The sequence below is a fragment of the Carettochelys insculpta genome, chromosome 20, assembly GCF_033958435.1.
Source record: "Carettochelys insculpta isolate YL-2023 chromosome 20, ASM3395843v1, whole genome shotgun sequence".
NCBI lineage: Eukaryota > Metazoa > Chordata > Testudines > Carettochelyidae > Carettochelys > Carettochelys insculpta.
The window spans coordinates 21,141,273-21,163,460 of NC_134156.1; the positions used below are offsets into that span (position 1 = coordinate 21,141,273).

General features: G+C 46.2%; 1 protein-coding gene across 1 annotated transcript in view; it reads left to right on the forward strand.

Annotated features, from left to right (window-relative positions):
• MAP2K6 (mitogen-activated protein kinase kinase 6) overlaps nt 1-22,188 on the forward strand; it is a 111,739-nt gene that overhangs the window by 40,741 nt on the left and 48,810 nt on the right. Inside the window, exons 2-3 of the mRNA XM_075014318.1 lie at nt 15,583-15,649; nt 20,977-21,025. Coding sequence (XP_074870419.1) covers nt 15,583-15,649; nt 20,977-21,025 — 116 coding nt within the window. The remainder of the gene's footprint in view (nt 1-15,582; nt 15,650-20,976; nt 21,026-22,188) is intronic.

Genomic DNA, 22,188 nt, shown 5'->3' on the forward strand with positions numbered 1-22,188 from the left:
TACCAGCATGTGTTTGGACCTCTCTGGTCCAGTATTCTTGGGACCTGACCAGTCCCGAACAAGGACATATGTTGGATTGGGGGGGTTAATTCCAGCCCCTCTGCTGATAGACTCTGGGCTCTCTCAGGATTCATCAGCAGACTGAGCTGGTTTCCCCTCCGCGCTCTACACCCATGGCTCAGCTCTACTGCTGGACTTGACCATTGGTTTGACTCCCCTCCTGGATGCTAACTAGGCTTTGCTGCTGGCTCAGTCCACTCCCCGACAACTGGGCTACACTGCTCACCCTGGCTCTGGCTGCCAGCATCTGCACTCCCTAGACAGGCTTGGCTGCTGGTCCCAACCCCTGGACTCTTTGTCCTCAGCTGGGCTTGACTGTGGGCCCTAGACCTGGCTCTGGCCACCAGGTTCCATGCCCTCAGCCACCAGCTCCTCTCCTGGGTGCCAGCACCCCAGCTGCCAGTCTCCCAGCAGCCAGGGCGCTCTGATCCAGTGGGTATCTGGTCCAGCAACATCCATGGCTGTGCTGGACCAGAGAGTCCCAGGCTGCACAGAGGTGTAACCTGCATAAAGTCAGCTTTATAAAAGTAGAGCTGCATTCACATAATGGGTCATACAAATATACTGTCAAGTATCGGAGGGGTAGGTGTGTTAGTCTGGATCTGTAACAGCAACGAAGGGTCCTGTGGCACCTTATAGACTAACAGAAAAGTTTTGAGCATGAGCTTTCGTGGGCAAAGACTCACTTCATCAGATGCTGGTCTTGGAAATCTGCAGGGCCAGGTATAAATAAGCCAGAGCAAGGGTAGGGATAACAAGGTTAGATCAGTCAGCAAGGGTGAGGCTTGCTACCAGCAGTTGATCTGGAAGTGTGAACTCCAAGGGAGGGGAAGCTGCTTTTGTATTTAGCCAGCCATTCCCAGTCTTTGTTTACGCCAGAGCTGAGGGTATCGAATTTGCAGATGAATTGTAGCTCAGAAATTTCTCTTTGGAGTCTGGTCCTGAAAAGGTAGTTATCCTACAGCAAAGAAATTTCAGGACCAGACTCCAAAGAGAAATTTCTGAGCTACAATTCATCTGCAAATTTGACGCCCTCAGCTCTGGCTTAAACAAAGACTGGGAATGGCTGGCTAAATACAGAGGCAGCTTCCCCTCCCTTGGTGTTCACACTTCCAGATCAACTGCTGGCAGTAAGCCTCACCCTTGCTGACTGAGCTAACCTTGTTATCCCTACCCTTGCTCTGGCTTATTTATACCTGGCCCTGCAGATTTCCATGACCAGCATCTGATGAAGTGAGTCTGTGCTCACGAAAGCTCATGCGCAGAACTTTTCTGTTAGTCTATAAGGTGCCACAGGACCCTTCGTTGCTGTTACAAATATACTGATCAGTTAACTCGGCTCCCACAAACCATAGTCATAGCCACGTAACTGACCCTGTAGAGTTAGACCAGCTTAGGAACAGACCTGACCTAGCTGCACTCTAGTTTGGGTGCATCATTCAAACAGGGTCCAATCATGGGTCAGATTAGGAACTTTCCCGTTCTGGCAGAGGAGGCTGGCTGTGTTGCCAGGATGCACTTAGGATCTGAAGTGGTGGAACCCCTGTCAGCTTGTTTGATTTCAAGGTTTTAACAGGTGCCTAATATTATTATTGAGTTCTCCTGTCTTTATTGCAATCTGGGTTTCGGTAATGGAGTTTTTGGCTCACCATTAGGTAACTGGAGTGTGTTTCATTCCAACAGTAATACAGAGACAGCTAGGTACGGACAGTTGACAGTTTTAATTTATTGACAGGGCTGCAGAGAGAGAGGTTCTTTATTCTATTTCAGTCATACAGATAAAATACAGCTCTCTCCTTGGCGTTTCCCTTGGCATTTGATTGAAGCTGTAATTGTGCTTTCTTGCATTCTGACTGCTTCATCTGTATCTTACTGAGCATCTGAAAATGGGAAGATTTTTGTCCATTTGCACCTCATTTGCTACTTTTAAAAAATGCTAATATTTTCCCCTCCCCGCAGATCTGTATTGTTTTTAAACAGGGAGCCTTAAAATCTACACCTAGTCTTGGAATTGAAGGTGAAAAATCAGAATACTCGTGTGTTCCTCCTGTGACTGTTTAAGAACCTACCGTGTGGTGGGTGCTATTGAAACAAAATCTCCATGATTCGAGGGCTCAGAAGTCACTGGTGCTTTAAAAATGGTTTGCCTAGACCACGAGACCTGAGCATCAGCTTGCCCAAATGGTTACTGTTCACTTGAAGTAACTGGATCTACGACAACTTGCACCAGCTGAGATTTTAAAGCCAGAAGGAGCCATCTAGTCTGGCCTGCTGAATAAACAGAGGGCAGAGACTATCACGGAGCCAAAATCTGAGTGAAGGAGCGCTGGGGAAGAATTCGATGCCCACGCATGTGACAAGAACAGCAGATGGGGAAATAGTGTGATGCTTCCCTGTAGCCGTGCCAGAAAGGCCTGAAGAATGATGGAGCAAGGAGGGGAGCAGGGGGTACAAACATCACAGTCCAGAAACTAGGTCTATGCTGACAGATATTTTGGAGCATAAGCTTTCGTGGGCAAAGGCCCGCTTCATCAGATGATGAAACGGGTCTTTGCCCACGAAAGCTTATGCTCCAAAATATCTGTTAGTCTATAAGGTGCCACATGACTTTTTGTTGTTCTCAAAGCTACAGACTAGCATGGCTTCCTCTCTGATGCTAGGTCTATGCTGGTGAAAGGGACCAAAAGTTACTAATTTTCCTCCACCGCTTTGTTCCAAGGGGGCTGCTGGAGAATCCCTTCACAAGCTCTTGTTTCTCCAGCCCCAATCAGGGAGAATGGAGAGGGGGCTGGGTGAACAGAGGATAGCTCAGTGGTTAGTGCTTGGCCATGTAAACTGCCACTTGTGAGGTCAATCCTTGCTGTAGGTCTCAAATGAATTTCCTGATAACATCTGTCAGCTGTGGTGCTAAGTTCTGCTCTGAGTGCTGGGGGGCTAGAACTGACGACCTTTCAAGGTCTCTTCCAGTTCTGTGATTCTGTAATAGTCCTGTGCCTGCCTGGTAACTGACCACACCTACCAGCCTCCTTAGCAGGAGCTATAAGACTGGATGGAAGTGAGAGAAAGGGGCACATAAACTAAGAGTGGGTGGTAAGGCCGGGCTCAGGGGCATAGGTGGAGCCTCCTAGTTTGTTGCTGGCTGGGACTGTAGTGGGTCGAAGAAGTTGTAAAGCTGGTGTATAATTGGGAGCTGGGTATGAGAAACTGATCACAAATCAAGAGCACTAGGCTGAACTGTCACTGATTAACCAAGGAGAGGGGCCGAGGGGCCAAATCTGGAGGGACATGGTTTGCCCCTTGTCAGAAGCTGAAACAGAGGCAGCTTGTGAAAATTCACATGGAGGAGCCAGGCTCTAAGAAGCCCAGGAAGTGACACTCCTGTCTGAGAAGATGCATTTAAAAAGGAGTTTTGCTTATTTTAATCTTTAGGTGCAAAACCTTGGCTGGGAACCAGGAAGGCCCATTATTCAGGGACTGTTTAGTCTAGGGGAGGTAAATGTTTTAATTCAAGGAATAGAACATGCTTTTCCACTCCTCTTGGCTGGAGTGTCCTCAGTTGTGGGATTTCGAGTGGAGAGACAAAGGGATGAATTAAATCAGAGGTGGGCAGCCTCCGCCACACAGGTCGCATGTAATTCTTCAGGGGCAGCTACGGATGGGCTGCCAGATGGTTTGTTTACCTGAGCGTCTGCGGTACAGTCACTCGCAGCTCCCATTGGCTGGGAATAGCAATATGTAGCCAATGGGAGCTGCAGCAAGCGGTGACCCAACCCTCTGGGCCTGGTGACTATGTACAGCCACAATCTAAAGAGAGGTGGGAGTCAAGGTTTGGCCTGAGGGTATGTCTCCACTGCTCAGAAGATTGACACAGTTAGGGTCAATCTTCCAGGGTTTGATTTTGTGCGCCTCGTGGGGATGTGCAAAATCAACCTATCTGGGGCCTGCAGTTAACCCTGTGCTCCTCAATGTTGTGAGGAATAAGGGAGGTTGATGGGAGATTTTCTCTGATCAACCTCGCTGACCTCCCTCAGTGAGGAAAGCCAGGTAAGTCGATAGTTGATAAGTCGATTCCAGCTATGCAATTGTTTCTGCATGTAGGAGGGAGGGGGAGACGACCTGGTCCGCTCCCGGATGCACAGCCACAGGCTCCTCTGGGGATGGAGCCAAATGGGTCTTGCTGCTGCCTGGGGTTACTTGTGCCCCTCAGTGGCTATGTCTACACTAGCACACTACATCGAAGTAGCCTATTTTGATGTAAGAACATCGAAATAGGATACTTGGATGCATATCGTCTACACATCCTCCAGGGCTGGTGCCATTGCCGTTCAACGTTGAAGTAGCGACAGAGAACGTCAAAAGGAGCTGCCCCAGAAGGAAATGCAGAGCGTCCACACGCACAAGTGCTCCCCATTGAAATAAGGGGCCAGCAAAGCCCCAAGCCCCTCCCTTAGAGGGCCCCTCCCAGACAAACTCAGCCTGCACTGCATGAGATCCACAGAGCCAACAACCGGTTGCAGACCCCGTGCACACAGCATGGACCCCCAGCTGCAGCAGCAGCAGCAGCCAGAAGCCCTGGGCTAAGGGCTGCTGCACACGGTGACCATAGAGCCCTGCAGGGGCTGGACAGAGCGTCTCTCAACCCCTCAGCTGATGGCCGCCATGGAGGACCCCGCTATTTCGAAGTAGCAAGACGCAGATCGTCTACGCACGCCCTACTTCGACGTTGAATGTCGAAGTAGGGCGCTATTCCCATCTTCGGATGGGACTGCCTAACGTCGATTTCAACATCGAAATAGCACATGGAGCGTATAGATGCGACGCATGCTATTTTGACATTGTGCTGCCTACTTCGAAGTAGCTGGCTAGTGTAGACGCACCCAGTAAGTCACTTCTGGGTGGGAGCTGAGGGGAGGGGGTGCTCTTATTTTACTGCCATGGAGGACGTGGGGGATATAGCAAAAAGTTTGGGAGCCCCTAATCTGTTGTAGCCCAATAATGAAGGTCACCTCAGGTCTGGTTTACCTTTGCCACCCTCCGAGCTCTCATGGAGAGGACATCTTCCCCACTCCATGCCTCAGTTTGCCCTCTGTGAAACAGGGAAGAAAAACTTCCCTGCCTCCTGGAGTGAATAGCAGCCCTGCGTCAGCAGGGCTGGTTGAGTGCTGGATTGAAGATCCCAGACCTGTGCCAAGTGTTTATTCTTATACCTTGAAGTTTGCGATTCCAGTGACCTCAGCAGAACTTTTTGCAGAGTAAGGTGCTGTGGCTCATGGGAGGAGGGAAAAAGTTTGTCCCTGAGTGCCATGCATAAACTCAGAGGCAGAGCACAAGCAGAACCCAGCAGAGCTCTTTGCTCCTAGTCATCTCTTCCATCCTCATGAAGAGAGAAAAAGACCTTCCTCTTCCTGTGATGTTTTGCCGGTGATCTGTGTGCTAAATAGAAGAACACTGCCACATGCTTGTTGAATTTGGCTCTCATAATAATTTGTGGCAGACAGAACTGGCAAATATCCTCTGAAGGAAACAGGAGCATTTTGGAGCAAGGCACCATTTACTTTGGATTAGGTCACGAAGAGCTTTAGACTTCATTGAAAGCCTGGAGGCTGGTATACAGGATTTCTCTGTAACAGCAAACATTTATTTTCTGTCCCAGTGTCTCTGGGTAGCAACCTCCTCTGTCATTCCCTCCTCCACAGCTGTACTCTTCTCTATTTTGTTTCTTTTATTTTTGTGAGAAATATTACTGGGGTGAGTATTTTTTAAAAAATAATAATTTGTAAGGGCTGGTAGCCGTCATCTCCACCAGGGAGCCGACAGCAAATTCCTGGACCCAAATTAGCAAGACTATTGCATGAATGCAGAGGTTTTTTATTCTTGGAAATTAAAACTTTCAAAGGGAAGTATTCAGTCTGGATTTTTAAAGCCATACTATTTATCCCCTATTTTTTTTTTCATTCCCAGTCTGTGGTTTACTTACCGGCTCAATTTAAAAAAAAGCCAAAAAGAAACAGCATTTCAAGGTTGTGCAGTCATAGCCCTAAAACTAAACAACTTGGCAGCATAGTGGATTTCTCTGGTAAGCTGTCACCTCTGTAAGGCAGAGATTTCTCTGCCTCTGGGCTCTATCCAGTTCAAAGTACTTAAGCACCTGCTGAAGTACATTTCAGAATGAAGATAATGTAAGCATGTGCTTAGAGTGTAAGTATGTCCTGAAGTGCTTTGCTAAGTGAAAGCCTATGTTGTCTTCCCAGTCTTGGCAGGGCTAACACAATGCCCCTCTTCCTAATTCATTCGAGTCCTACCTTCAGGACACAAATTTGCGGATGATGCTAAGCTGTGGGAGAGGTAGAGAAGTTGGAGGGCAGGGACAGTGTGCAGAGTGACCTAAACAAATTGGAGGATTGGGCCAAAAGAAATTTGATGAGGTTCGACAAGGGCACGTGCAGAGTCCTGCACTTGGGACGAAAGAATCCCAAGCACTGTCACAAGCTGGGGACTGACTAGCTAAGTAGCAGTGCAGCAGAAGAGGACCTGGGGATTACAGTGGATGAGAGGCTGGATATGAGTCAGCAGTGTGCCCTTTTAGCCAGGAAGGCTAATGGCACATTGGGGTGCATTAGGAGAAGCATTTCCAGTAGATTTAGAGACGTTATTATTCCCCTCTACTTGGCACTGGTGAAGCCACATTTGGAGTACTGTGTCCAGTTCTGGGCCACCAAGTATAGAAAGGATGTGGACACATAGGAGAGGGTTCATCGGAGGGCAACAAAAATGATTAAGGGGTTGGAGCACATGACCTATGAGGAGAGGCTGAGAGATTTGGGTTTGTTTAGTTTGCAGAAGAGACAACTGAGGGGCAATTGTATAGCAGCATTCAACTTTCTGAAAGGGGGGTTCTAACGAGGATGGAGAGAGACTGTTCTCAATGGTGACAGGTGGCAAAACAAGGAACAATGGTCTGAAGTTGCAAAAGGAGAGGTGTAGGTTGGATACTAGGAAAAACAATTTCACCAGGAGGATGGTGAATGACTGGAATGAATTATCGCGAGAGGTGATGGAATCTCCATCTCCAGGGCTTCGAGAACAACAAGAAGTCTTGTGGCACCTTATAGACGAACAGATATTTTGGTGCATAAGCTTTCGTAGGCAAAGACCCTCTGATGAAGCGGGTCTTTGCCCATGAAAGCTTACGCTCCAAAATATCTGTTCGTCTGTAAGGTGCCACAAGACTTCTTGTTGTTCTTGAAGCTACGGACTAACACGGCCACCTCTCTGGTACATCTCTAGGGCTGTGTCTACACTACCACCTTCCTTCGAGGGAAGGATGGTAATTAGGGTGTTGGGGGTTTACTAATGAAGTGCTGCCTATGCATGGCAGCACTTCGGTGGTAAACTCCCAACACCCAAATTACCATCCTTCCTTCGAAGGAAGGTGGTAGTGTAGACAAGCCCTAGAGGTTTTTAAGTCCCCGCTTGGCATAGTCACGTCTGGGATGATTTAGTTGGGATGATCCTGCTTTAGACAGGTAGCTGGACACGATGACCTCCTGAGGTCCCTTCCAGCCCTAGAATTCTATGATTCTAAGTCATTCCTCAATACAAGTGCTTGCAAAGTTAAGAAAGCAGCCCTGTAGCACCTTAAAGACCAATATTATTTATTAGGTAATGGGCTTTTGTGGGGAAGACCCACTTCTTCAGATCTGGAGTATTCCTGAGAGAAAAAAATACTGAGAGAAAACTGAGGAGTCAACTAAATAGTGAGGAAGGAAGGAGGGGAAGAGAGAAGAAAAGCATCTGTGAAGTGTCTGTTGAAGTGGGCTGTCTGCCATCCCTGTGAATACCAAAGGTGGGGAAATTGTCTTTGTAATACATAAGATAATTGAGATCTTTATTGAGTCCCATGAAAGCTCATTACAGAATAAATAATGTCATTAGTCTTTAAAGTGATATATGACTGCTATTTTGTTTTGTTAGAATACAGACTAAAGCTACGTCTACATATGAAGCCTACATCGAAGTAGCTTATTGCGATGTAGCGACATCGAAATAGGCTATTTCGATGAATAACGTCTACACGTCCTCCAAGGCTGGCAATGTCGACGTTCAACATCGACGTTGCGCAGCACCACATTGAAATAGGCGCTGCGAGGGAACGTCTACACGCCAAAGTAGCACATATCGCAATAAGGGTGCCAGGCACAGCTGCAGACAGAGTCACAGGGCGGACTCAACAGCAAGCCGCTCCCTTAAAGGGCCCCTCCCAGACACAGTTGCACTAAACAACATAAGATCCACAGAGCCGACAACTGGTTGCAGACCCTGTGCATGCATCATGGATCCCCAGCTGCCGCAGCAGCAGCAGCCAGAAGCCCTGGGCTAAGGGCTGCTGCACTCGGTGACCATAGAGCCTCGCAGGGGCTGGAGAGAGCGTCTCTCAACCCCTCAGTTGATGGCCACCATGGAGGACCCCGCTATTTTGATGTTGCGGGATGCGGATCGTCTACACGTGCCCTACTTCGACGTTCAACTTCGAAGTAGGGCGCTATTCCCATCCCCTCATGGAGTTAGCGGCTTCGAAGTCTCGCCGCCTAACGTCTATGTTAACATCGAAATAGCGCCCAACACGTGAAGCCGTGACAGGCGCTATTTCGAAGTTAGTGCCGCTACTTCGAAGTAGCGTGCACGTGTAGACACGGCTTAACACAGCTACCGCTCTTTGACTATTCCACAGTGATAGGTATTAAACTTCAAAATGAATTCCAATTCAGATGTCTCCCTTTGTAATCTGGTATTAAAATCTCTTCATTGTAATACACAAACTATTAAGTCATTCATTCAGTGTCCTGCCAAGTTAAATTGCTCACTTACTGGTTTATGTGTATTCAGATTCCTAATGTCTGATTTGTGTCCATCTGTCCTTTGGTGAAGGGATTGTCCAGTTTGTACGTACGAATGGCCATATTGGGTCAGACCAAAAGTCCATCCAGCCCAGTATCCTGTCTGCTGATGGTGGCCAATGCTAGGTGCTCCAGAAGGAGTGAACTGAAAGGGTAATGATCAAGCGATCCCTCTCCTGTCATCCATCTCCTGCCTCTGACAAACAGAGGCTAGGGACACCATTCCTTACCCACCCTGGTTAATAGCCATTGATGGACCTAACCTCCATGAGATTATCTAGCGCTTTTTTAAACCCTGTTATAGTCCTGGCCTTCACAGCCTCCTCTGGCAAAGAGTTCCACGGGCTGACTGTGAGTTCTGTGAAGAACTTCTTTTTATTTGTTTTAAACCTGCTGCCTGTTAATTTCATTCGGTGTCCCCTAGTTCTTACTTTATGGGAACAAGTGTCCTACCTGCCCCAGGATTAAGTTCACAACCATGAGTTTACAAGGCCAATGCTCGAACTATTGAGCGATCTCTCCTTGAATTATACATGGCAGGGGGCATTGCTGGCACATGATGGCATATATCACATTAGTGTAAGTGCAGGAATATGAACCCCTGATTGTGTCGACAAAACTCATGGAATATCTACACACAAAAGTGTTTTGTGAGCAGAAACTGTCAAAAAAAAAAAGCCATGTAGACGCTCCAGGGGGCCCTTTTGTCTACAGAGCGGATCAAAAGATCGATCTGCTTTTATGTGTAGATATGATCCGTCAACAGAAGTTTTGTCGAAGCGACTCTTCTGACAGTAACTTCTGTAGACCGATGCTTCTAGTGTAGACATAGCCGAAGTGCATTGCATTCACCTAGAATGGGCACCAGTCACCAACTCTGTGAATCTGTGTCTTTTTACATTTCTTTTTTATCATGCGTGTAGTGCTGGGGAAAGGACAATATGTGTTTTACCACTCTGTCTATCAGGGCAGGTAGCTCTTCCAGCTCTCTGAAGAAAGCACCTCAGGGGGTCAGTCAGTCACTTTCCCTGGCTCGCTCGCTTTGTAACCACGCTCTGCAGATGCCTAGAAAGATGCCAGCTAATGTAAGATGGGGTGTGTCCAGGAGAGACTGAACTGAGAGCCACCCATCTTCTCTCACACGAGCTTGTGGGAGCAACTATTGGAGGCTGCAAACTAGTGTTGCCTGTAAGATGAGTGGTTTAGCATCACCCAGCTCGTAGGCAGAGTGTCTCTTGGTGGTGCACATCTGCACATGCCTTGGTGCATGAAACAAAATTCATTCTGCCCATGGATGGATGACTTAGTGGGGGTTGATTCTGCTTGAAGCAGGGGTCTGGACAAGATGACCTCCTGTCCCTTCCAGCCCTGTGATTCTGTGAAAAAATTAAAGGGAACACTGCTGCTCACCTGGATTAGATTCAATCTGTGACCTAAAAGCATAAAACCTTTTATTCTGGGTCTGATCCACAACCCTTTGAACATAGTGAAAACAATGGGGTTCAGGAGACTGGTACTCAGGAAACCTCATTTATATTGCTAGTACCACCATTCATCGAGTGTAGGACTTTGGGCAAATCACTTCAACCTTCTATTTCCCTTCCCATTCCTGGTAAATTTAGATTATAAACCTGTTGGGCAGGGAATGCCTTGCTGTGTGTCCGTACAGTAATCAAATCAATTTTAGCTGAGGGCTCTCAATGCTACTGTAATACAGTTAGTAATAAAAAGCAGTCCAGTAGCACTTTAAAGACTAACAAAATGATTTATTAGGTGATGAGCTTTCGTGGGACAGACCCACTTCTTCGGATCATGGCCAGGGCTATGATCTGAAGAAGCGGGTCTGTCCCATGAAAGCTCATCATCTAATAAATTATTTTGTTAGTCTTTAAAGTGCTACTGGATGGCTTTTTTGTTTTCATAGTATATAGACTAGCACGGCTTTCTCTCAGTTAGTAATAAAAATCACTAAATGGCTTTCCATTGACTTCCCTGGGCATTGGATTAGGCTCCTATTAGCGATCCCTGGGCTATCCAGTCTCCCTGGCATTGCTGTACCATCTTGTTTGCTGGTAACTACTGTGATAGATCAGACATTAGACTTCGTACCAGTATAACAGTCATGACTCCTGGGTGCATCCAGGATGACACGTCCTCGGATTCAAATAAGCGTTTCCAGAGATTAGAAGGCAGATTGTTCGTGCTGCAATTTAGAGACTCTCATGAAGAGCAAACGCTTTTCATGTTAAAAGGAGCAAAGAAATTTTGTCTAATCCAGTAGAGGGTCATAAAATTGCCAGGTTACAACTAGGGACTTTCATTATTCCTACCCAGGAGATGAATAGTGGTGCATGCTGGATTTGGTCATTGTTTTCTTACACTAATACCGCAGGCAAATTGCTGGAGCAACAACTGTCAGTTCCTCCTAGTTTAATTCCATCCTGCAGTTCCGCCTCTCCCTGTGCCATCACCAGATCTGTATTTTCTTTTGATCATTGTTGATGCTTTATCCTTTAATATTAAATGAGGGCCATGTCTTGGCAGCTTTGTTAAACAAACAGATGGTGCTTCAGAAAAAATGGCAGAGTTTCAAAATATTGTATTCTCTTAAGAGAGACAAGGAAAATAAACCCCAAACGTGCAGAATCTGTTTCAGCAAAAGGTGAAAAGGCTTTTCCTATTTATTTGGGTTTGGTAAATTGCTGCTTTGTTCTTTCTCTGACACCACTTGTGAACCAAGATAAGATTAAATTCTGCGCTGTCTGTTGTGTCTCTTGCTCAAATTAGGTTAATTTCCACTGGGTTCATTTCCATCCTCTCAGAGCTGCCTGAAATATGCTGTGCTGAGATACTGGTACCAGCATGTGTGAGTCTGCAAGTAAATCAGTGCAGGAAGTGAAACAAAAATTGGTGCTTGTTTTCACTTTTAAGTAGACCACGTGGGAGTGGTTTTGCAGAGCGTGTTTCTCAGTGGCCAGTGTATGAACCCATGCAAGCCCCCCTGAGATCTCCCTGCCACAGTTTAGGAAGGCAGGAAGCCAGTTCCTGATGTCAAAAAGGTAGAGAAACACTGGGATAGATGATCAGGATGAAGATGAAATAGCAAACCAGAAGATAACAGATGGTCTTATGATTAACCGGCTGTGCAGTGACTGAATCCAACTATGCACTGTGTCATAAACTCTCTGTTTGTCACCTTGGGCACCTAATCTCAGTTCTCCATCTGTAATAGGGGGATGGTAAGCTAGGGGTTTTACACTCAGTGTCTATCATCTCTGCTTAGATTGGAAGGTCTTTGGGGCAAGGATTGTCTCAGTATCACTGTGGTGAAAGGTCTAATGGTGGTGGTGGGGAGTGGGGAGCATGGTTCCAGAGACAGTCACAGACCCCATCAAAGTCAGGGAGTGTGTCAAGCCCCAAGCATGAATCCACGCAGGGTTTTCCTGGTTGCAAGGTCAGGGGTTAGGGTACAGATTGCAGGCTGTGTCAGAAAGCCAAGAGGAGGAATTGTGACGATGAGTCTTGAAAGAAGTAGAAAGACAAAGCTTCTTAGGCAATGAGCCTTCTGGAGTGTCAGGCTTGGAAGTTTCTGAGCAAGGAAACTTCTGTTTGTTGTTTTTAATCTACTCTGTTCAGGGAAACAGGACTCTGTACATTTTTGTAAGCAGGATTGAACCAAGAGTATATCTGACTTCATTACTACTTCATCAGCCTCATAGAAATAACCCTGCAAGAGCCTGAATTTGGGTTAACTATCAGGCAGACGAGGGAACAATATGCACAGTGTGGGGTCCCAGGGTTAGTTGGACCCGCTAGGTGTTACAGGTTGAGCCTCTCTACTACAGAACTCTCTCATCTAGTAACGTCCGTAATCCAGCATGATTTTAGCCAGAACACCACGTATCATGGATGTGGCCAAGTTTTCCATGGTCCCATAAAATTTGTTTACATCCACCAGTCCCGGCTCTGTGTTTTGTGCTGTTATTTAGCTATAATTTACCCCTAAATGTCTTCTAGGAGCCAATAAGCAGTGGAAGTGTTGGTAATACTGCTAGATAATATTAACTTCCCATCATCTGGCAAATTCTCTTGTCCAGCACTGGTCAGGTCCCAAGGGTGGCCAGACAAGAGCAATTCCACCTGCATAACTAAGCCCCTATGAAAATCACAGTCCATTTTGGTCAATTTCACAGTCATCAGAATTTTAAAATAATTAGTTTCATGATTTCATCTCTATAAATCATTTCACGGTGTTGTAATTGTGGGGGGCTGACCTGAAATGAAGTTGTGAGGAGGTCCCAAGGTTATTGTAGGGGGGCTATGGTACTGCTACCCTTACTTCTGCATTGCTGCTGGAGGTGACCCTGCCTTCAGATCTGGACAGCTGGGGAGCAGTGACCGCTGGGGGGGATCCCAGCTCTGAAGTCAGAGCTGCCAGCGGCAGCAAGGCAGACGTAAGGTTGCCATGGTATGATGCTGCCACCCTTACTTCTGCACTACTGCTGGCGTGGTGCTGCCTTCAGAGCTGGGCACTCAGCCAACAGCCGCCGCTCTCCACCATTCAGCTCTGAAGGCAGTGCAGAAGTCAAGGGGCAATACCATGATGCCTCCCCCACACATAGCCTTGCAATTCCACCCCTGCAGCTTCCTTTGAGAAACGTTGGTCTCTGCACAAAAGACCAGATTTCACAGTCCATGATGCATTTTTTTATGGCCATGAATTTTGTAAGACGCGAAGTACAATACAACCAAGAATAGTGGAGGTTGAATCTCTTTCATCCGGCACCCTGGGGACCTGACCGGTGCCGAACGAAAGAGTTTGCTGGACCATGGGAGGTCAATATCGTCTAACTCATTATTAACACTTCCACAATTTATTCGGCTCTTAGAAGACACTTCAGGGTAAGTTACAGCTGACCACCAGCATAGAATACTGAGAGCCAGGGCTAGTGGCTGGAAACAAACTTCATGAGACCATGGGAAACTTGGCCACACCCATGATAAGTGGTCCTCTGGCTAACTAAAATCATGCCAGATTATGGATGTTGCCAGATGATAGGGGTGTGGATTAGAGAGGTTCAGCCTGTAATAAGCTCAGAGCTGTAGTGGCCAGGGGTGAATTGATCATCTGTTTCCAGAGGTGTCTGTGTTGGTTTTTCCTATTTTCCATCCTCCTTATAGACCAGCTGACATCAGCTGCCAAATTTTTGAAAACTATTCATTATTATTTTTCGATAGTCTCCTTCTTTTAAGATGTTCTCTTGGGCCTTGTCTTCTCTTTGCCTTTTTATGTGTCAACTGAGAGCTCTGAGGAGCAGGGAGCACGCCTTTTTCAAACGCAAGTTTGTAGTAATTTTTTGTTTTCCATGAGGCTGCTTTGCAACCATCTGTTACAATATGTTGGAATGGCAAACTGAACAAGCTTGAGCTTGTGTTTTGGAACTGGGAAGTAAAAGCCCTCCAGTTCTAAGCTGACTGGTTGCTTTAAAAGGGTCATGTTCAGTTCTGTGGGCATGTATCTTAAACCTGCGGCTCCTGCAGTTCTGGAATCCACTACTTATAGGCCTGCGTGTCAGAGCATGATGGCAGAGTGTGCCGTGGAGAAATAAACTGAAACACGCATGTGTAAAAAGGTTAAAAGAGGGTATCGTGAACAGAGAGGTCTGGAGGAAGACTGCAACTGATGTAAATTGTTAGGTTAAAGAAAAATCTAAATTAGGTGTCTGTGCTTTTTTTGAGACCAAGTGTTTTATGACACACCCAACGTGCATCTGTATGTTTATCCTTGGGGTTGGTGACGTGACTTACATTCCCAGGTTATTTTGTCCCTGTATGTTTAGCAATAATAAAGTTCTCGTGTTTCCTTAGATCACCTGACTCTCACTCTCTGTTTTGAAACCCAGTAAGTCCAGAGCCCCAGTATTGATTTGAACAGCTTTAGAACTTGGTTTGAATCCTGCTCATGTTAATTCACTTTAAGAAAGGGTTAGCTAGCCAATGTGAACAAACATTGTTCTGTCTTTGGAACCTAACTCTGCTCTCATTTGTGCTGGTTTTATGTAGTTACATTGGCTTCAGTGGACTTAATCCTGCTTTGCACTAGTGTAAATGGCCCAGGTCCTCAAAAGTTACCTAAGTCCCATCAATTTCAGGGATCTGTGTCAATAATATTAGATCTGGCCCTGTGTTGTTTAATGTTCTTTCAAAAGAATCTGTCCCTGCTTGCACAGGATGGCCAAATAGGTGTTTATACTTGGTTTATTAGAACTGGTTTCAGTCTGAATTAAATCGGTTCAGGAAACATAGGAGCCAGTGTAGACAGGGATTAAAAAGGTGAAATGTACTTTCAAAGGGCTTGTTTTGCATGACCTGTCCTCTGCCTTCTGTGCCAGCGTAGGAGCTAGAATAGCAGGCCTGATTGCAGCTTATTGAACAAAGGCACTATTTTGAACTCTCTGCCCTGCATCTGCACCACAGGCTGAGCAGGTGTTTCTGTTAGGTAAGGTCAACCACTATAGACAACCCCTAATTTATAAACTGTAACCACAGGGGAGAATCCCCTGCTCTGTCCCCACTTGCCCACCAAAAGACATCTCATTGCTTTTGCTTCTTTCTTGTTTCACAGGCAAGAAGAGAAACCCTGGGCTGAAAATTCCTAAAGAAGCATTTGAACAGCCACAGACAAGCTCAACGTAAGTCTTAAATCGCTAAGCGGGTATATCAACCACCTCCTGGCCCCCACAGTTAATTTGTTCTTTTGTGCGTCACTTGACCCTGTGTCTCAGTCAAAGGGAAAAGAAAAGAGGGTTTGATTTTAGGTGGTGGTGTCACTTCTGTTGTGTGAAGGAGTTCATATGTTCAGAAGAAACCATTCTGATCCGCTGCATAACACAGGCTGGAGAAATTCCTCAAGATAAGCCACTCAGGATATGTCTTCACTACAAGGAAGATTGACCCTGCTGCGGTTGATCTTCTGGAGTTTGATTTAGCATTCCTAGTGGGTGATGTGCTAAATCGAATTTATAGGGTGCCACCATTGGCCCCGGTACTCCTTAATGGAGACGGCGTGAAAGCCTGAATTAAGATACGTCGACTCTAGCTGGAATTGCGTACATTAGTTCAACCTTCCCCTATAGTGTAGGTTTGCCCTTAGAAAAGAGATCTCAGGATTAGCGTGACGTTTGCTGCACAGGGCAAGGCCTGCAGCTAAAAGTCGGTTGGCTTATTAACCTCCTTGAAGGTGAATGATTATTACAGCAGCAGCGTTCACTGTTCATTGTGACTTGGAGATTTATTCGCTTTGGCCGGTCTGCTTGGCTCATAGGCATAAATGGAAACACTCAAGCCCACCCACCAGCTTCTTCCTCATGTTCATTATGCTGGTCTTCTGGAGTCTGAGCCCCTAGGTGGGGAGCTGATTTTTGAAAAGTCAGAGAGACAATGTTAGGGTAACTGTTGGCTGCATGGACGACAAAGTGGCTAACAGCTGAAATGATAAAAAACAAACAAGCAGTCCTGTAACTCTTTAAAGACTAACAAAATAATTTATTAGGTGATGAGCTTTCATGGGGCAGACCTCTTCTTCAGATCTGGAGATAGTGCTGTACTGGAAAGAGCTGAAATGATGCCACATCTTCCCCAGGAGCATGGAAATTGTGGCTGATGCTTTTGTGGTCATTGGGAAAGCAATTCAGATTTAAGTGTCTCTTAAAAGCGCGTGTATTTTCTACAGGCTTGTAACAGTTGTGCCGTATACCTGCACCTCTCTCTTGAGTGATTTATAGAGGTTGAACCTGTCTAATCCAGCACCCTCAGGACTTGACCTGTACTGAAGGAGAGAATTTGCCAAATCACAGCAGGTCAATATTGTCTAGCAGCATTACCAATGCTTCCACGGCTTACTGGGATCTTAGAAGACATTTAGGGGCAAATTACAGCTAAATACCAGCACAGAACATTGAGAGCCAGGACTGGTGGCTGGAAACAAACCTGATGGGGCCACGGGAAACTTGGCCATGCCCATGATAAGTGGTTGTCCAGCTAACTGAAATCATGCTGGATTATGCAGGTTGCTGGACGAGACAGTTCCGGACTAGAGAAGTTCAACCTGTAATAGATAACATTTCTGGAAGAGGCAGGGCCGGGGGCAGCTAGCCCTCAGCACCGCAGCCCCGCTCCAGCCACAGAGCAGAGAGGCGCTCTGGTGTTGAGATTTGGATGGCCTAGTGTTCCAGGTGCTGCTGCTACCACAGTAGCAGCAGCTGGAAGCCACAGGCACTGTTCAATCACCAGGCCCCAGAGCAATTGCTTCCTGTCAGTGGGCCTGTGGTATATGGATGTTCCTTGGAGTTATATGGTTGGGGTACACTTATTTTGTTTAGTGAATTGGCATTAGGGAGACCAGCAAAAGTTCTCTTTCACTGCATCAGATGCATCTGCACTAGAAAATGTTTGCTGGTGCACGTCTGGAGTGGTGTAGCTCTAGCACATCTGGACTGGTGTAGCTCTAGTGGCAAACATGTTCTGGTGCAGACAAGAAGCCCCAGTCAAATCAATAGACATCAGATACATACTATGCAGTGCCCTGTCCGATGTGCTGTTGGCCTGGAGTCTTTGTCTGACATGGATGGGGTTTCAGAAAGAAATGAGTTAATAAAACCCCCACACCTTTTTAAAAGAGTTTAATTCAACTCCCTCGTCAAATGAGCAAACCAGGTATTGCTCCTTTGGGCTACGGGGGGCAGCCTGCTCAGTCAATTAGCATAACACCTACGCCACAAATGTAAAGAGGAGGGCTGGAGGCCTTGATTTGCTACTTGTTCTCAGGAAGCTGATGTACCAGCAGAAAGCCTGACTTCTTAAAGTGAGCCAGCAGTAGGTTTAATAAATGAAATGAGATAAACAGCACGAGAAGGAAGAATTCTGCCTCGGGACAGATATACCTGAGGCCTCACCTTCCCCAGGAGGAGGAACATTTATGAGAAGAGGAACCATCCCACACCTTGTCTTAACTATTCCTGGAAAGGATTAGTGTGAGATAAATGAAGGCAGCTTCAGGTGCTCTGTCAGTTGGACGGGGTGGCTATCAGGGCAGAGACTGTGGAGGCATCAGAGCAGGGAGTCCCTATTTAGCAGCCTTTATGGGTAATCTCTCTGCCTGGTATTATCTGGGAAAGAGCAGAGTTCCCTTAGCAATCTGATGGGAGATTTAGCTTTGCTTAGTGATCATTTTAAGGCAAGTGGGGCCTTGGTAACTGTAGGTAGGATCTTGGTGTTAATGGTGTTAATGGACTGCTGCTTCAGACAGCATTGGATGTGAATACTAAATAAAGATATCGGGGGGTAATGAGATGTCAGTTAACCTTTTTGCCTGGAATCAGATAATAAGCAGTTAGGTTGGCTATCAATCCTTATGTTTCAGCGCACACAGAGTATATCTACAGACCAAAAAAAACCCCAGCCCCAAAATTCTCCTTGTTACAGGCCTCAGAGCCCCAGTCAACTAACTCAGGCTTATGGGGCTTGCTGCATGAGGCAAAAATTCAGACTAAAAGATTCCCACATGGGCCAGATCCCAGGCCCTAGAACCAGAAATGGAATGGATCCCAGAACCTAGGCTCCAACCGAGGCAGAAATATCTATGTCCAAGCAATGCTGCTATTTTTAGCCCTGGAGTGTAAGCCCCTGAGCCTGAGTCAGTTGTTCTTCTGATACTCGCTGCTGCTGGGTGTTTCTTGCAGTGCAGACATACTCATAGCTCAGAGGCCAGGGCAGTTTGGTGTATTAGGACTTAATGCTTTCCTCTGATTTTTGTTTGGGGATGCTGCTTCATCTGGGGAAGGGGAGGAAGAAAACAATGTTGAAATAAAAACCAGCCAGGTCCTCTTAAGAAGTATTTTCCCATTCTTAGTGGAGGAGAGTCCTGAAGAATAGCATAGGGTCCAAACCCCTTTCAGTCCCTAGTGCGTTGGGGGCCAAATGCTGCTTCTGAGCTAGATGAGAAACTACACCTGAGTTTCCCCACTCTGCCTCTTTAATGTGTCCTAATGCAGTGGTGCTCAAAGTTAGGGGCAAACCCCCGGGGGAGCATGAAATTTTATAAAGAGGAGCAGCTGCTGGGTCTCAGGCTCATCCATCTCACTATAAATGTTGAAATGTGGTACTGTTTTTAAGTCTGTGCATTCACATTTATATACTGATTAATAAAGTTTTTACATTCCCCAGGCCTATTTTCTTACACGTGCCAAAGGGTTTATTTTCACATGAACATGACCGAAATTTCCATCAGTTTGGATTACATTAGACAGGTTGGGAGGGCTCGGGGGGAGGCTGCTAATTGCAGGGATGAACGGTGGGGCCCAGTGTCAAAAGTTTGCTTGCCCCTGTCCTAATGTGTAATCTGGCTAAGGGGGTTTTGCTTCTCTCTCCGTCACTCGTGTTTCCCAGGAGCTGGTTTCAGTCCCAGCCTGTCAAAGGGCGGAGTCTTTTTGAATTCTTAGCACTGGAATTGGACACAGGCTTGTGAAGTTCCAGTTCAGCAGCTCTTTTCCTGATGCCTTTTGAAGTGAACGTTGGCAGTGTCTAATAGGATTGTGATTCTAGGGGTAGGTCTGCACAGCAAAGTTATTTTGAAATGACTTTCCTAGCATCTACACAATGCAAATGCTGTTTCTAAACAGCGGTTGGCTTATTTTGAAATAGGCAAATCTCATTTCTTGAGCTATTTTGAAATAGCTATTTCCAAATAGGGACTGTTAAGACAGGGAATAGAGCCTATTTTGAAATAAGCTGTAGTGTGTCCAAGTGCTCTGTTTCGAAATCGGCTCTATTGTGTGTAGATTCTCTAATTTCAAAATGCATTTTGTGTGTAGCAGCGTTGAAATAAGGTACTCTGGAATATCTTTTCAGCCCCGTCTCACTGGCACCCTCCTTTCAGAAGGGGCATGGTAATGAGGGATTTTGTTAGATGCTAATGAGGCGCTGCCATGAATATGCAGCATCTCATTAGCATAATGGCAGCCGCACACGATTTAAAAGTGCCACTTTCGAAACGCACGCTGACTGTGTAAACAGGGGCCTTTCAAAAGGCCCAAAACCAAAGGGAAGAATGGGCTTTTGAAATCAGGGGTTCCTTTCCAAAGGCCCCGTCTACGTGGGCAGCGTGCTTTTCAAAAGTGGCGCTTTCGAATCATGTGCGGCTGCCATTATGCTAATGAGGTGCTGCATGTTCATAGTAGTGCCTCATTAGCATCTGACGATATCCCTCATTGCCATGCCCCTTCCGAAAGGAGGGGGCTAGTGTAGATGCAGCCTTCCAGAACAGCTTATTTCGGAATAAGGCTGCTGTGTAGACATACCCTAGGAAACCAAGTTGGCTATTCAGGGTGACGTGGGTGCACATATTTCTTCATGTTGCTGTCCCATCAGTGTGGCTGCGTCTACACTGCAGCGATCCTTCGAAAGAATTTCTTCCAGAAGACACCTTCTGAAAAAACTTCTTTCAAAAGATCGTGTCCACACACCAAAAAAGCGGATTGAAGAACAGGGCCGGTCTTTCAACAGAGTATCCGTGCAGCCCCTGCTCTTTTGAGAGAACAGGCCTGAGATCGAAAAATCCAGCACCAGGAGGACTGCTCTTTTGAAAGGAAGTCCTACAGAGCATCTACACACGCTTTTTTTTAAAGAATCTTTCTGAAAAAGGTCCTCTTCCTCATCTGGGAGGGGAAGAGGGCCACTGGAAAAAGCCACGTTTTTCCGATTAAAGATCGAAAGAACGCGTCTTGCGTGTAGAAGCTCCTTGGGTTTTTTTGAAAAAGGCCCGGCTTTTCTGAAAAAAAAACTTGCTAGTGTAGACTCAGCCTGTGAGGGGAACTTATGCCCATTAACATCACTGAGAGTCCGATGTTCACAAGGTAGTAGAGAAGCAGAAGCTCTGAAAGTTTAGGGCTGTGGAATATTATCTGCATAAGGCCTCTGTGACTGATGCTTTTTGCATGTTTTTTTTTTTTCCCTTCCACAGGCCACCTAGAGATTTGGACTCCAAAGCCTGCATCTCTATTGGCGAAAAGGTACATTTACAAGCTGTGACAACCAGAGACTTTGTGTGTGTTGGCATGCACAGAGCTGGGAACTAAGGGGAGCATGTTGAGGAAAATAGTTTCTTGCTCTTGTGTGGGATGGGTGCTGAAATCTGAACATGAGGGAAGATTTAAATCAAGTTTAGGGCAGGGCTTCCTGGCTGTGTTTAAGCATAAAACTATTGACATTTTCTGTTGATATTCCCTAAACCACATTTCTCCATTTTTCTAGCGTCTTTTGCACTTCATCAGCTAATTATTTGGCACGGGTAAGGCCACATCTGGAGTATTGCACCCCTTTCTGGGCATTACAGAAGGGATGCGGTGCACTGGCGAGTGTCCAGCAGCGGGCAACAAAAATGACTGCGTCGGGGGGCGTGGCTGGAACACATGACCTATGAGGAGAGGCTGAGGGATTTAGTTTATTTAGTTTACCAAAGAAAAGATTAAGGGGGAATTTGATAGCAGCCTTCAACTACCTGAAGGGGGTTCCAAAGAGGCTGGAGAGAGGCTGTTCTCACTAGTGACAGATGACAGAATGAGAAGCAATGGTCTCAAATTGCAGAGTGTGTGTGGCGGGGGGTGGGGGGGTGTCTAGGTTGGATATTAGGAAAACCTGGCTCACTAGAGAGTGGTGAATGGGTTACCCAGGGCAATGGTAGAATCTCCTTCCCTAGCAGTGTAAGTCCCCGCTTGACCAAGTCTTGGCTGGGATGATTTAGTTGGGATTGGAACTGCTTTCAGAGGTGGGGTTGGACTTAATGATCTCCTGAGGTCTCTTCCAACCGTATGATTCCCCACTGTGTTAAAAGTAAATATTTATATTCAGTGCATAGAAAATATGATCAATATACATTTTACAAGCAATACCCAGAAAGTATTGTTTGTCCATTCAGACAGATATGTCATGGATTACCTGCTGTTTAGCGTCATAGCTTCAGTAAAACTAATTGAAGAAACAGGTAGAAATGTGTATATTGTATATTTTGTAGCTATGTGACAACAGATCATTCGATTTATTGAAAGTATAGCACTGGTGATTGTGTGGTGTGTATGTGCAAGGACATAGGTCCATCCCATATCTATTTCTGAGTGAGGGCTGGAAATTTTTCTACAGACTCTAAGTTTTCCTGATTTATCTCTGGTTTAGAGGA